Source organism: Neoarius graeffei, chromosome 2 (genome assembly GCF_027579695.1).
Source record: "Neoarius graeffei isolate fNeoGra1 chromosome 2, fNeoGra1.pri, whole genome shotgun sequence".
Classification (NCBI taxonomy): domain Eukaryota; kingdom Metazoa; phylum Chordata; class Actinopteri; order Siluriformes; family Ariidae; genus Neoarius; species Neoarius graeffei.
Window position 1 is genome coordinate 108,804,978 of NC_083570.1, and position 16,364 is coordinate 108,821,341.

The 16,364-nt window shown below is 48.0% G+C and overlaps 1 protein-coding gene across 1 annotated transcript in view; it reads left to right on the forward strand.

Moving 5' to 3' along the window:
• ctnna1 (catenin (cadherin-associated protein), alpha 1) overlaps positions 1–16,364 on the forward strand; it is a 353,364-nt gene that overhangs the window by 303,931 nt on the left and 33,069 nt on the right. Inside the window, exon 16 of the mRNA XM_060915358.1 lies at positions 5,662–5,767. Coding sequence (XP_060771341.1) covers positions 5,662–5,767 — 106 coding nt within the window. The remainder of the gene's footprint in view (positions 1–5,661; positions 5,768–16,364) is intronic.

Below are 16,364 nucleotides of genomic sequence, written 5' to 3' on the forward strand. Positions count from 1 at the left end.
CTTGTCTTGCATGCCCTCTCTCTCTCTGGTCTGTTTGTGTCTCTCTCTCTCTCTCTCTCTCTCTCTCTCTCTCTCTCTCTCTCTCTGGTCTGTGTCAGTCTGTCTCTCGCGCTCCCTCCCTCCCTCTCTCTCTGGTCTGTCAGTCTGTCTCTCACGCTCCCTCCCTCCCTCTCTCTCTGGTCTGTTTGTCTCTCTCTCTGGTCTGTCAGTCTGTCTCTCGTGCTCCCTCCCTCCCTCTCTCTCTCTCTTGCTCTGTCAGTCAGTCTTGTGCAGTCTGTCTCTCTCTGGTCTGTCTGTGTGTCTCTCTCTCTCTGGTCTGTGTCAGTCTGTCTCTCGCGCTCCCTCTCTCTCTTGCTCTGTCAGTCTGTCTTGCACGCCCTCCCTCTCTCTCTGGTCTGTTTGTGTCTCTCTCTCTGGTCTGTGTCAGTCTGTCTCTCGCGCTCCCTCCCTCCCTCTCTCTCTGGTCTGTTTGTCTCTCTCTCTCTCTGGTCTGTCAGTCTGTCTCTTGCGCTCCCTCCCTCTCTCTCTCTCTTGCTCTGTCAGTCTGTCTTGTGCACTCTGTCTCTCTCTGGTCTGTCTGTGTGTCTCTCTTGCTCTGTTTCGGGCTGTCTTGCACGCTCTCTCCCTGGTCTTTCTATGTCTGTCTCTCTCTCCTCTCGCTCTGTGTTGGTCTGTCTTGCTCTCGCTCTCTGGTCTGTCCGTGTGTGTCGGTCTGTCTTGTGCGTGCTCTCTCTCTCTCTCTCTCTCTCTCTCTCTCTCTCTCTCTCTCTCTCTGGTCTGTGTCGGTCTGTCTCTTGCGCTCCCTCACTCCCTCTGTCTTGTGCACTCTGTCTCTCTCTGGTCTGTCTGTGTCTCTCTTGCTCTGTGTCGGGCTGTCTCGCGCGCCCTCTCCCTGGTCTTTCTATGTCTGTCTCTCTCTCCTCTTGCTCTGTGTCAGCCTGTCTTGTGTGCTCGATCTCTCTGGTCTGTCTGTCTCTTGGTCTGTGTCGGGCTGTCTTGCCCACGGTCTGTCTGTGTCTCTCCTCTTTCTCTGGTCTGTCTGTGTCTCTCGCTCTGTCGGTCTGTCTCATGCGTTCTCTCTCTCTCTGGTCTAATTTGTGATAGACTGTTTTCTGTGGAGTGAGTACACGCAGGTGCTTCAGTGCCCCCCCCCCCAATTTCTGCTGTAGGTTAAAAAAAAAAGTTAACGCTGATCATGACATCACGGAAATGGAAAGAACATGTGTTTGGCTGCCGGGGCTCGAACATTAATGAGTAAAAAAACTCTAGTCGTGTGTGTGAGACACTGATTTGAGGATCGCCACTCGCGTAAACATGTAAAGCGACATCATGGTATGCTCACACAGCTCGTGGTGAAATCGTTGGCCTTCCCCAGCCTTGAATCGGGAAGGTTAGTACAGTGGGGAGAGACGGATTTCAGCCCCCCGTCGGGTAATTTGCCCAGAAGAGCCGTTGCTGTAAGTGTCCACAGAGGAGCTGCGCTTCAAGGAGAACTCCAGCTTAAAGTTATTCAGTCAGGTTGCGTGTTATTGTGTAGTGCAATGCAACAGCCGAGCTCTTCGACAGGATTCACAGTGCTTATTTATTTATTGACTTATTTATGGATGGTTGTCTTGTTTGCGTCTGTTACATTCAGAGTCGCCATGTGGAGAAGAGTTAATTCGTGATGTAGCACTTGAGTCAGTAAACTGTGGCGCACGAGGCAGGATGGAGAAAAATAAATACTCAACACATCGAGCAGTAAGGAGGTTCTGCGTCGATCGGATCCCGCAGCAGAACTGAAAGTGAGGATTAAACGGCACATTCGTCAGATCTGATATCCCGGCACCACCGTTTCATTTGCTCCATCCCAGTCTCGTTCATGAATTAAGCGTGACGCCTGGATGTGTGGCACAGCATTCACCGTCTGCTGTGGTGCAGCGCTGGAGGTCCACGCACATCTCTGACCCATCCATACGCCAGCTGTAGTGGGTGGCAGTGTTGGTCAGATACGGAAATCTGATAAATAAAGGAGCTGCAGTCATCTTGTAGCTGTTCTGCTCTGTGGGTGGTGGTGGGGGGGTTAGAAAAGGGCAGAGATGGGCAGAGTGAGAGGAGTGTTGGGAGAAGAGATAGACAGATGGGTGGAGCAAGAAAGAAAGACTGACTGACAGCTGGAGTTGGGGGGGGGATGGGAGTGAGAGAGACAGACTGACCGTAAGATGGGCAACCAGATAGACAGAGCGATGGATAAGCGAGGGGCAAGGAGAGACTGACCTCTGTAGAGAGATGGATGGACAGGTAACGAGATTTGATTTTTGGAAATGGGGAGAGAGACTGAAACACAGATGGACTGGTGTATGGAGAAAGGGGTGATCAGCTAGACAGCCATGATGCAGAGAGAGAGAGAGAGACAGGCTGAGAGTGATGGAAGGCGTGAGATGTACAGATGGACAGCCAGATGGAGTGCAACAAATGGGCAGAGAGTGTGTGAGAGACAGGTGGGGAGAGAATAAGATTGTTGGATAGATGGGGGGAAGGGGGAGGCCAATGGATAGGTGGGGGAGAGATGGATGGAGAGGGAGGCAGATAGACAGGTGGGGGGAGGATGGGATGGAGGGTGGGGAATGTAGATCGACAGGTGGGGAGAGATGGATGGAGAGGGAGGCAGATAGACAGGTGGGGAGAGAGATGGTTGGATGGGGAGGATGGGATGGATGGTGGGATGGGGGGGATGTAGATGGACAGGTGGGGAGAGTAAGATGGTTGGATGGAGAGGGGGAGGCTGATAGACATGTGGGGAGGGAGAGATGAATGGAGAGAGGGGGGAGGTAAACCGATGGGGGAGAGATGGATGGAGAGAGGGAGGGAGGTAGACCTGTGGGGAGATGGTTGGATGGAGAGGGGGAGGCTGATTGGGGGGGTGGAGAGAGAGGGAGGCAGACAGATGGGGAGGATGGGATGGATGGTGGGATGGGGGGGATGTAGATGGACAGGTGGGGAGAGTAAGATGGTTGGATGGAGAGGGGGAGGCTGATAGACATGTGGGGAGGGAGAGATGAATGGAGAGAGGGGGGAGGTAAACCGATGGGGGAGAGATGGATGGAGAGAGGGAGGGAGGTAGACCTGTGGGGAGATGGTTGGATGGAGAGGGGGAGGCTGATTGGGGGGGTGGAGAGAGAGGGAGGCAGACAGATGGGGAGGATGGGATGGATGGTGGGATGGGGGGGATGTAGATGGACAGGTGGGGAGAGTAAGATGGTTGGATGGAGAGGGGGAGGCTGATAGACATGTGGGGAGGGAGAGATGAATGGAGAGAGGGGGGAGGTAAACCGATGGGGGAGAGATGGATGGAGAGAGGGAGGGAGGTAGACCTGTGGGGAGATGGTTGGATGGAGAGGGGGAGGCTGATTGGGGGGGTGGAGAGAGAGGGAAGCAGACAGATGGGGATGGATGAATGGAGGGGGCAGATAGACAGGTGGGGAGAGTGTAAGATGGTTGGATGCGGAGAGCGATGTAGATAGACAGGTGGGAAGAGAATAAGATGGTTGGATGGAGAGAGGGATGTAGATAGACAGGTGGGGAGAGTAAGATGGTTGGATGGAGAGAGAGGGAGGGATGTAGATAGACAGGTGGGGAGAGTAAGATGGTTGGATGGAGAGAGAGAGAGGGATGTAGATAGACAGGTGGGGAGAGTAAGATGGTTGGATGGAGAGAGGGGGAGGGATGTAGATAGACAGGTGGGGAGAGTAAGATGGTTGGATGGAGAGAGAGGGAGGGATGTAGATAGACAGGTGGGGAGAGTAAGATGATTGGATGGAGAGAGAGAAAGATGGTTGGATGGGGAGAGCGATGTAGATAGACAGGTGGGGAGAGAGTAAGATGGTTGGATGGAGAGAGAGGGAGGGATGTAGATAGACAGGTGGGGAGAGAGTAAGGTGGTTGGATGGGGAGAGAGATGTAGATAGACAGGTGGGGAGAGTAAGATGGTTAGATGGAGAGAGAGAGAGGGATGTAGATAGACAGGTGGGGAGAGTAAGATGGTTGGATAGAGAGAGGGATGTAGATAGACAGGTGGGGAGAGTAAGATGGTTGGATGGAGAGAGAGAGAGGGGGGGGATGTAGATAGACAGGTGGGGAGAGTAAGATGGTTGGATGGAGAGAGAGAGGGGTGTAGATAGACAGGTGGGGAGAGTAAGATGGTTGGATGGAGAGAGAGAGAGAGGGGTGTAGATAGACAGGTGGGGAGAGTAAGATGGTTGGATGGAGAGAGAGAGAGGGATGTAGATAGACAGGTGGGGAGAGTAAGATGGTTGGATGGAGAGAGAGAGAGAGAGGGATGTAGATAGACAGGTGGGGAGAGTAAGATGGTTGGATGGAGAGAGAGAGAGAGAGAGAGAGAGAGGGATGTAGATAGACAGGTGGGGAGAGTAAGATGGTTGGATGGAGAGAGAGAGGGGTGTAGATAGACAGGTGGGGAGAGTAAGATGGTTGGATGGAGAGAGAGAGAGAGGGATGTAGATAGACAGGTGGGGAGAGTAAGATGGTTGGATGGAGAGAGAGAGAGGGATGTAGATAGACAGGTGGGGAGAGTAAGATGGTTGGATGGAGAGAGAGAGAGAGAGGGATGTAGATAGACAGGTGGGGAGAGTAAGATGGTTGGATGGAGAGAGAGAGAGAGAGAGAGAGGGATGTAGATAGACAGGTGGGGAGAGTAAGATGGTTGGATGGAGAGAGAGAGGGGTGTAGATAGACAGGTGGGGAGAGTAAGATGGTTGGATGGAGAGAGAGAGAGAGGGATGTAGATAGACAGGTGGGGAGAGTAAGATGGTTGGATGGAGAGAGAGAGAGAGAGAGAGAGGGATGTAGATAGACAGGTGGGGAGAGTAAGATGGTTGGATGGAGAGAGGCCAATAGGCGGGTAGGGTGGATGGATGGATGGAGAGCGAGTGTGTGTGTGTGTGTGTGTGGGGCTTGGCGTGGTGCGTGAGCAGCATGAGGCGGTGTTGAGGGCGGGAGCAGTGAGGTTAATGAGGGCCTGCAGTCGGTGTGTAGAGTGAAGCGCAGTGCTGATGAGGCTCGCTGCTCCTCCAGCACCGGCTTTACAGGCTTTCAGAGGGACGCTGCGGGACACACAGGGAGAACGCCGACTCCGCGAGCGCTCAGTGCTCAGCCAGTCGCTCAGCCCACCGAGAGAAGACGAGTCGACGGTGAAAAGGAGATGTACGTTAGTTAGTGTAACCCAAACAGCTCGGAGCCTCACGGGAGCGATTCAGCCAGCCAGGGGAACTCGATCAGAGAGCAGCGCTGCCCACCCGGGGTTTATTTTGATTTCCCCCTGAAGAGAGCAGGCCAGGTTGCACCACTTGTAACTTTTGCTCACTCTGGCAGATAATTGGGCAGCTCACGGCTGTGGTGCAGGAGTGGGCGGAGCCGAGCGCTCAAATCTGCAGAGCTGGGCAGCGGCTCCCGGAAGTGAACGAGACTGTTTAGGAGCGGGAGGGAGGGAGGGAGCGAGTGACTGGGAGGATGTGCCATCTGGCCCTGTGTGTCTCACTCTCCTAACACTCCCTCGTCTTTATCTCGTTCTCTGCACTCGCAGAACACCGAGTTGTGCTATAATCCGTGCCAGTGTGACCCAACTGCAAACTGTCAGTGTGTTGTGTGTGTGTTTTTTTTCAGAGGAAAAGGGCCGCTGAAGAACACATCAGATGTCATCAGCGCCGCGAAGAAGATCGCCGAGGCGGGGTCTAGAATGGACAAGCTGGGACGCACCATCGCTGATCAAGTGAGTGATCGACACGTGGAAAACGCTGACGGGAGGAAGATTATTCCGTTTCAGCTTACACAATGCACTAAAAAGTAGTTCCTGTTCCCGTGCGCCTTCGCTGTATCCGTCCGCCTACACACCCTCACAATGACGACACTCGAGTGCGTGTTCCTGAACGAATTCGCCACGTACTGTAGTCCTCCACTGAAAGTCAGTTTGGCGTCAACTTTTCTCGTTACAGGCGACTAATGCGAGTCATGTCTGCAGCGGTCTACAGAGAACCCTGAAGTGTTCCTTTACATCTTTCTTAAGTATCTGAACGCCTATAAATCATTCCGTTTCCTTCCCGTTAGTGCGTTATAATCTCCTGGAAGAGGCTTTTCAAGCTGTGATGGAGTGCAGTGCCGAGGCTCGGTTTATAATGACTATTATAATCTACATCCCGGGAGAAACGAGTGTGAGGAGAGCGTTTCCCTCCAATCATCTCGCGAGATCTTTGTCTTTGAGACGCACAGATTTATTGATGGAACAACCCTGGCCTGCTCTGACACACTTGCTTGAATATTTATACACCCACATGCATGTCTGTCCATAGAACCACACACACACGCCGCCTGTTCTGCGTTTGCGATCGTAATGTAAGCCAGAGACGGGGAGCTGGTGTCGGTCAGATGACCCTCAGATTCTCTGATGAAACGCTCCTCCAGTTCTCACGCTTGTAGATGAATGATCAGTGGTCTACACATCACCTACAGAGATCGCGGAGGGAGACGCAGGGTTCGTCCACACGTCTGGGGATGGACTTCTAATTTATTTACAGGGATGAGAATGAGATTGTATTTTCAGCTGAAAATTTAATCGGGGGTCTGGGGGGCCCCAGCCAGGTCCAGGGCGGAGCCTGGTCGGGGGTCCAGGGGGCCCGAAGGCCTCCGGAAGCTAATGAGTTTTATACATTTTAGACCACTAGAAATGGTCTCAGATTGCTCAGTTGAATAATATTTTCAGTCCAAAGAAGCTTGAGTTTTGGACACTAATAAACAAAAATAGTCTCAATAATGCTCAGCTAAAAAGAATTTTTAAAGGGATAGTTCGGGATTTTTGACATGAATCTGTATGGCATCCCCATCAATAGTGTCGTGCAAACACACTGACTTACCCCTGACAGCATCCTGTGTGTGAGTCCAGTTTTGGTCCAGACGAAAGTAGTCCGGCAAGTTTGTCGGGGTCACGAAAGTAAAACGTTTTTCGTCTCAAAACAGTACGTGTTCAAAAGAGTGATATATTTGCATCACAAAACCGTCGCCAAATAAAAAGTCAGACCTCGAAATCGCTTGGCACTATTTTCTCTCCCTTCTTATCACTGCGCGCTGCCGCCAGGTGACAGCGAAACGCAGACCCTCTAAGCTGGTGGGAGACCAAGGCTGCACTCTATCCACGGCTTACACACGTGATGGCACGGAGGATGTGTATAGTGGCAGCATCTGTCCCCCCAGAGAGGATCTTTTCAAAAGCAGGACAGATTATAACTGAGAGGAGAAATAGAATCAGAATTAACTAGTTAATTGCAGCAATTAAAGGAATAGGTAGGAAAAGGAAGGCGCAAAGACACCGTGCAGCGCCTGAAAACGGGTTTTCAGGCGCCGCGCACCCGTTTTCAGGCGGTGTCTTTGCGCCTGCAGCGGTGCTTTGCCTGTGCTGTGGCTGAATATAGTTCCAGATATAAATTGGTCTAGTAAATCCCTTCGTGTTAATTTGCATTGATATGTGTACTCGATGTGAATGTACAAGTCATGAGAAATAATTATAAACAATCTTCCGAAAGAGCCGGCTCCTTATAGTAAGAGCCGAAATTCCCATCACTAGTAAACAATGAATGAAACAGCCGTGGCTGTCACCTGGCGGCAGCGCGCAGTGATGAGAAGGGAGAGAAAATAGTGCCAAGCGATTTCGAGGTCTGACTTTTTATTTGGCAACGGTTTTGTGATGCAAATGTATCACACGTACTGTTTTGAGACGAAAAACGTTTTACTTTCGTGACCCCGACAAACTTGCCGGACTACTTTCGTCTGGACCAAAACTGGACAAGAACTGGACTCACAGGATGCTGTCGGGGGTAAGTCAGTGTGTTTGCACGACACTATCGATGGGGATGCCATACAGATTCATGTCAAAAATCCCGAACTATCCCTTTAACTTCATGCTAGAATGAAAGGAATGATGAATATAAATTAAACACATAAAGACAGAATATTTGACATAATCCTGTAAATGTTTGTTACTTTATTAAAGAATGCAGTTACCTCTTTTGCAGTGAACTTGTCTCAACAGAAACACAATTTCCCTGTTGAACAGTTCTCTCAGCTCCCAAAGTCACAATCACACATAACTAGCAACACTACTGTAAGTTTTCAACATATTTACAAAGCACTTGTTCTTTTTCTAGGAATGCTTCATTGCAGAGATGTTTGTTTTTTTTTTTTTTTTAGTGCTGTCAAAAATGTCGCGTTATTAACGCGTTAACTTGACTCAATTTTAACGGCGATAATTTTTTGTATCGCGAGATTAACGCTCTGTGACATGATGCCACGCCCCGCACAGCCAGAGTCCTCTGCCCTCCCCCGAAGAGCCACGGTGCTCGGCTTAGGTTTCGTTTTCCCATCAGCAGCTCCAGCCCCACTTTGCAGTGGCTGTGACAAGACGTGTTATGCTCTGCAATAAAAAAACAAAAAAAACCATTGGTACAACCAGTGTTCGAACTATGCCGATATTTTCAGGGGGTCCCTTTTTTTTTCCCTTGGGGGGGGGGTGCGCTTGCGCTTGTCTCAGAGCGCGGATCTCCATCGCGCGCTCACTTCGGATATGCAAATGCTTCCTGTTACACACAATTGCTATGTCAATAAACATCATTTTGCCAATATTTTAGAGCCCCCCCAACATTTCCCAAATCATGTTTTCAAGGGATCTCATGTCTGTTTCAGGGGATCTCGGATCCCCCGAGTACCCCCGTAGTTCAAACGGTGAGCAAGCCCATTCACTTTTTTTATGCTGATAAGAGAAGTACAATGGTTTTTCATGTGACAAAAATGTGCGATTAAATTGCGATTAATCGCGAGTTAACTATGACAGTCGCGACATTAATCGCGATTAAATATTTTAATCGCTTGACAGCACTATTTTTTTTTCCTTTCAGCAGCTAATCTGAATAAGCGATTCGTTTTCTTTTGTGATAATTTTCACCATTTTGAAGCTCTTATTCGCTGTTACATCCTCAATCTCCGGCCTCGTGGAGCGCCGTGTTGAATGAGTAAGAAAGCGAAATGCGAAGAACCAATCAGAACGAAGCTTACATGTGACATTTTGGCCTTTCCTATCTATGCTCGTTTACCATTGGTCAAATCGCGATATTTCTCTCTCAACGGCCAATCAAATACAGTGTACGTTCTGAACTGCCGATGTAAACAGAGCCTTGTTCCCGATGGTTGACCGGGTCAACACATACCTAACCCCCCCTAAATATTTTCTCCTCGGATTTAGACGATTCACAAAAATGACCCCTGGGTTGATAAAATCCGCGGAATTCCGCGGAAAATTCCCATCCCTGTATTTATTTATTTTTTAAAAATGACGCTTGTTTCCTGACCAGGGAAAGCATGTACGCTGAGAGAATGGTTTTGAAAAACGTACGAATATCTTGAGGTTAATGTAATGTAGGCTCACAAGGGGGAAGCAATATATGCTGTGTCTAAAGATTTTTATTTTTGTAATCTAGTCTGGACGGGTAAAGGAGAGATGGATAGACAGGGATGTATAGCTGGCTTAGGGATAAGTCTTCCGGATTTATTTGACAAAACTCTTGAGAATCTCCGGTTTTCCGAATGAAGATTTATTTTTTGGATTTTTCGCGTTCCTAAACGCGGCGTAATACTTCGCGTCGTCCTTGCATGGGCGCGGTCCTTAAATAGCCCAAACATACACTACGTTCAGACTGCAACCTGAAACGACCCATATCCGATTTGTTGTGAAATCCGATTTTTTTGTTAGGCCGTTCACATTACCAATTATATGAGACTTGTATGCGATCTCCAATATGAACGGGAAACAACCCAAAAGTGTCCCGCATGCGCAGATTGACACGTAATAAGCACGTCTACGTAATACGTGAACAAAAAAAAGCGCACTCTTCATGTTTAATGATTTCTTTTTTTTAATTATCTGGTTAGTGTTAAAGTGTGAGGTCTTGTGTGCGTTTTTGTTTCTGAACTGAAATGAAAGCGTGTAGCCTGGTAACGAGGGTTGACTCCTAAACGTCTCTGTAATTTCTATATAAGTGCACTACATGTTACTAGGAAGTAATGGATGTTTAAACTCTATATAGTGCACTCGAGCTTCAGTAGGCAGTCATTTGGGATACGGCCGCTGTATTACCAAACTCTTAATTCAGGCTTAATAATTTGCACATATTTATTTCGTCATATTAATAAACTTTTTCTACATTTTTATAAATATTTATTTAGATTGTTTATAGCCAGCTGAATTCTGCAGCTTCTCTCAGCGCTGGCTCAAGGTGCAGAAACACCAGTGCAGTTTGCTATGGAGATGAGGCGAGACCTGGCGATGTGGTTTTTGTGGCGGCGGCGGAACTCACACAATAATCTGATTAATGTGGGCAGCAGACTAATGAGACCGAAGGTGTCAAATTACTGGAAATTTCCAGAACAATCTTATAATCTTGTAATACAGGATGGTTTAAGTTATAAATCAGTTATAGAAAGTGTTTTATTTAATCAGGCTAACAGATCAACATCCAGGTCCCTACCAAATCCACCATTAGCTTGATCAATTCTATAAAAGTCTATTTAAATTCTGAAAACTGTACAAATGTTGTTGTTTTCCACCAAAGAGGCGGGATTAGCCAACGCAGAATAGTGACGTTTGTCTCTTGTTGATGACGTGTAGGACGCATGAATGCGACCTGTCCGGTCAGACTGCAGTCGCATGTGAAAATATCGGATATGCATCGGAATTAGGACCACATATCCAAGCGGCCTGGGTCGCATGTGAAAAAAATCGGATACAGGTCGCATATGGGCCAAAAAGTCGGATATGGGTCGTTTCAGGGTGCAGTCTGAACGTAGTCATAGTTCACTGATTAAAGACGGGTGTTGTGTGTTAACGGCGCGCACCTTCAGGACTGACACCGTTCTGCGCAATCGCACTAGAAAGCGTGTTCAAGCTGCCAGTGTAGCTGCAGTCTTTTTAGCTGAGAATTACGAGTACTTCCTCGCGTTAATAATCCGCCGTGTCAAAACGAGCACAACTTCCCTCCTTCTTTCGACGTGAAGAGAGGTAAGTGATTTATCATATATTTTTTTCCATCAAAGTTGCATTTTGTGGTTTCGAAGCTGAGTTTTAGTGCCGTTTCTAGAACAGCATCAAGAAAACGTGGAAGAAACAGCAATAACGGAAGAGCCGGTTTCTAAGCTGCCTAAAACTAGCAATTATTTTTTGTTCCATAATGCACTCGGGCTGCCAGTCAGTGTGTGACCCCACCCTGAATAATCCTAGCCACGCCCCGATTTACATGAGAAATGTGGTATTCATTGGCGTGTTTAAATTTACAGACAATATGAACTAATGTAAACAATCGGCTTCAACTCGCATAAATCTGAATCGGAAATGTTTAGTTCACTTTCGCTTCTGCAAACGCACAGCTCGACTAAAAGATTGATAAACGAGGCTCAACGTCCCCGACATCGAAACCTGAAAGCTTTAGAAACTCGAACAGACCTTTACTGTTTAACAGCACTGGTTTGGGATTTTGCTGAGTTTACCGTCAACTGTCTGATATTTTTTTCAGAGTAATGAAGTGTGTAGCAGGAAAATCACCGCGTTTTCTAAACGCGCTCCTGAAAATTACTCATAAACTCGGGGAACTAAATTTGATCTTTTTGACATGTGAATCATTAATGTACATGAAAGAAAAAGGCTTAAAAGTTATAACTTGTGAAAATAAGTACTAAAATGCACTCGAATGCAGGGTTTTGCGTGTTATGTTAAGATATTTTCAGGGGACCCCCCAAATCTTAGTTTGACTTTCAAAAGGTCAGGGTTTTTTTCTTTGCTCCACTTTAATCTCTAATAGCTACAGCTGGATGGGTTGACGGAGCTTGATGAATGTATAGATGGGTAGCTAGACTGTTGGATAGTTAGATGGATCGATGGATGGATAAATACTCAGCTTTATGGATGGAGAGGTGGATAGATTAATGGGTAAAGAAAGGGGGATATGGGTGGGTGGATGGACAGAGGACAGGATGGGTGGAGCAGACAGATGGCTAGATAGATGAATAGATGCGTGGATTAATGGAGAAAGTGGGAGATGGATGAATGGATAGAGAGGACAGGATGGCGAGAGGTGAGCAGATGGAAGGCTAGATGGAGAGATGGATGGAGAAAGGAGGAGATGAATGGATGGATGGAGAGGTGAGCAGATGGATGGAGAAAGAGGGAGATGGATGAATGGATAGGGCTGGATGGAGAGAGGTGAGCAGATGGATGGCTAGATGGATGGATGGAGAAAGAGGGAGATGGATAGAGGACAGGATGGATGGATGGAGAGGTGAATAGATGGATAAAGCAGATGGACAGCTAGATGAAAAGGGGATGGATGGAGAGAATAGGATGTATGGACAGGAGATGGTTGGGTGGATAGATGAATTGATGGAGAGGACAGGATGGATGGAGCGAAGTGAATAGATGGATCTAGGGAAGGAGGTGGCTGGAGAGAGAGAGGGATGGATGGAGAGGAGGATGTATGGACACGAGATGGATGGCTGGATGAATGGTGGAGAGAAGTGAGTGGATGGATGGCTAGATGGAGAGGTGAATAGATGGATTGATGGAGAGAAGTGAATAGATGGATGGAGAGGTGAATGGATGGATTGATGGAGAGAACACGCTCTGATGGAGTTGAACTACATGCACATGAGCACAACGCAGGTCATTGGAGGTTGTATTGAAGCGGGCATCACACACAAGGTGTGTTCACCTGCACGTATGTGTGTGTGGGAGAGAGAGAGAGAGAGAGAGAGAGTAATGGATGAGTAGAGACAGACCAACAGACAGGGAGAAGTACAGAAAGACTAACCAGAAGGATGGAGTGAGCTGATCAGAAGCTCAGACAGCTGTAGAGAAGAGGCCGGAGAGGGCGAGAGCGAGCGGGGGATGCAGGGTGAATGTGTGCGCTGAATGAGCCAGGTGTTCAGGTTGTGTTGTATAAAAGCACAGGTGTGTGAACTGAAACACAGGTGCGACACAAAGCTGCTTTCATTATTTATGCGTTTCCGCCATCTTCCATCAAACCAGTCACCTGAAACTCAGCATGTGATCGCGTCTCGTTTTCTGCTGGAGCTTCGAGGCTAATGGTGCCGACAAGTAAAGGCGGTGTGGAGGAAGTGGGGGGCAACGCGGCGTTGGTGGTGGTGATCTAGTAATGTGGAAGCAATTCTTCATCTTTAACAGCTTTGTTAATCACATGACTCTTTACATCTGGACTTTTTCTTTTGTTTTGAACCACCGCGGCGACACAATCCTCCTGTACAGTCAGGGAGCGGCTATACAACCCAGACCTCTCGCATGTGCGCGCTCGTTCTTGCTGCATGTCTCACACTCTCATTCTCCATCATTCTTGCTGTATTTCTGTCCTCCTCTTGTTCTTGCTGTGTATCTCTCTCTCTCTCTCTCTCTCTCTCACTGTATCGCTCTCATTCTCGCTGTGCATCTCTCATGCTTGCTGTATCTTTCCCTCTTGTGTTCACTGTGTATCGGTCTCGCTTTGTCATTCTTGCTGTATCTATCGTGCTCACTGTGTGTGTGTGTGTGTCTCTCTCTCTCTCATACTTGTTGTATCGCTCTCTATCGTGCTCAGTGTCTGTCTCTCTCATATATACTTGCGGTATCCCTCTATCATGGTCACTGTGTGTCTGTCTCTCTCATACTTGCTGTATCCCTCTGTCGTGCTCACTGTGTCTGTGTCTCTCTCATACTTGCTGTATCCCCTCTGTCGTGCTCACTGTCTCTCTCTCATACTTGCTGTATCCCTCTGTCGTGCTCACTGTGTCTCTCTCTCGTATACTTGCTGTATCCCTCTGTCGTGCTCACTGTCTCTCTCTCTCTCTCATACTTGCTGTATCCCTCTATTGTGCTCACTGTGTCTCTCTCTCTCTCTCATACACTTGCTGTATCCCTCTATCATGCTCACTGTGTCTCTCTCATACTTGCTGTATCCCTATCGTTCATTGTATCTCTCCCTCTCATTCTCTTCATACTTGCCATATCTCTTTATTGCTCGTGCTCTCACTGTATCTCTCTCATATGTGTCATATCTCCATTCTCACTGTGTATCTTTTTGTTCTCGCTGTATCACTCATGCTTGCTGTATCTCTCTATCCCTCTCTTGCTCTAGCTGTATCTTTCATTCTCTCTCATACTTGCCATATCTCTCTCTCTCTCCCCCTTCTCTTGTTCTCGCTGTATCTCGTGCTTTCTCTCTCTGAGACGACACCCAGTTAAGATACGGGTGAGCATCAGGCTTTAAGTCTGCGCTGTATGAAATGTCTGCTCTCCAGCTTAACAATTTACGAGTTGCAATCTCCAGTTCCAATAATTCCCTCTGAGCACACTGCCTAATTGAGATTTACAATGTAAATGTGAGATTCATTGCTTGTCGTATAAATAATGTCGCGCACACACACACACACACACACACAGGGCTCCGGCTACACGGGCCACTGGCTCAATCATGCAATCAGCATTCAATCAGTGCAGCGTGATGAGGTTAAAGCATCCGAGCAGCTGCTGCTTTAAATACCCGATTAGCTCTCGAAGCTCTGAACGCGGTCCAGCGCCCACCGGTGAATGACGGCCCTGAATCGTCACCACCGCGCTATGTACGTTTTCACAGGCTTCTGAAGAGAGCAAAGTGGTGAACTCCTCCATTAAAGCTCCTTTTCCTGTAGAGGTGCCCTCGCTGCCCACTGCGTTTCCCCCTCCGTGTAATGAGGGAGGGATCGAATTCACAGTCAGGACTCGGAGAAACGGCGGCGCAAGAATGATGCAGGGCTTATTAATAGGAAGCATGGCTGCAGTTTTCCTGCACTCGCTCAGACCTAAATCAGCGCACAGGCCCGCTCGTCATCCATCAGCTCGCTCGGGGGAGCGTACAGGGATCCGGGATTGATGCGCTTGTGGTGTGAGGGTTATCAGGGAAGATGGTGTGGGCGTGGACGTGTGGGAATGGGGGTGCTATTAGCCTGTCTGCTTAGCTGTACTCTCATCCCCGAGTCTGCGATTCGTCTCAATCCGACTGAGGCTCAGGTGAGAATCGGTTCCTCGTGGTCTTTACACTGTTTAATGCAGAATTTAAGTTAAGATCCAGCAACACACACACACGCGCGGTCTACCTGTTCTGCTGTCCAGTCAGTCAGATCGAGGCGTTTAGCAGGAAAATGGATCCGCGCCACAGTGTCTCCATGGGCATGGGGTAATCGTCTGGAGTAAATGCTCAGGGATTATCGCTCCGTTCCAAATACCCCCTGATTGATTTTCATGGTCCGTGATGGCTTTATGTTTAGCCGCTCCAAATCCGAAAGCCATTTAAATGTAATATAAAACGCATTAGCTGCATAGCGATGCCCTCTTCACTCCTATTAAAATTCATCTCAAGCTATTTTTTAATACAAGAATCGCTTTTTAAAAACGAACCATCGATTATAGATCGAGTTAATCGTTCTCTCCAGACTCAATATCATCACCGTTTACAAATGCGAGTCTCCGAAATCTGGCGAAAGCAACCGGATGCTGTCGTGACCCAAAAACGCGCTCCGTTTCTAATTAAGCACGTCCTAATTAAATTGTTGGAGTCGCTTGTTAAAAGCTTTACTCGTACGGTCATCCGGCTGAGCGGGTTTTGCGAGCGGTTTGCTCGCCTAATCATGTTTCAAACAGAAATAGAAGGCAGTGCAAGCATGAATGAATAAAATGGGAGGTGGATCTGTAAATTTAGTCTTGTGTAGCAAGGGTGAGGAATTAAAACTCAGTCCCTCGCACAAACATGGCTCTAATGAGCGTGACCACTGTGCCATCGGATAGCGGGGACGCGTGAGCGAGACGAGCCTGTCGGTCAGATACTGGCTATTGATGCTCATGCCTGGAGATTTTTTATTCTCATGCTTTCTGGCTGCTCGAGCTGTGCGTATATAAAATACACAGATATTATACCGTTACGCAAAGATATGAAGTTTATCTCCGAGTGGTGAATGGAGATTTCATGCCACCCTGTAATCTTTTTATTATATGGGCACGGCCACAAAAAAATACGCAAGTTAATCACTCTTTTTGACAGCGCACGTCTAGTCAGCAGGAAAACACTGGGAGTGACGTCATCGGAGTGAAATATCGGAAATTATCATCCATGCAGGACACTTTTTCGTTGGAATAAAACAGTGTTCTCTTTAGGGATGGCGAAAACTAAAAAAAAAAAAAAAAAAAAAAATCTTGACCGACCACCGAGCCTCATTAGCCGGTTAAAGTCGGTTAACCTATGAGTTTACAGGGA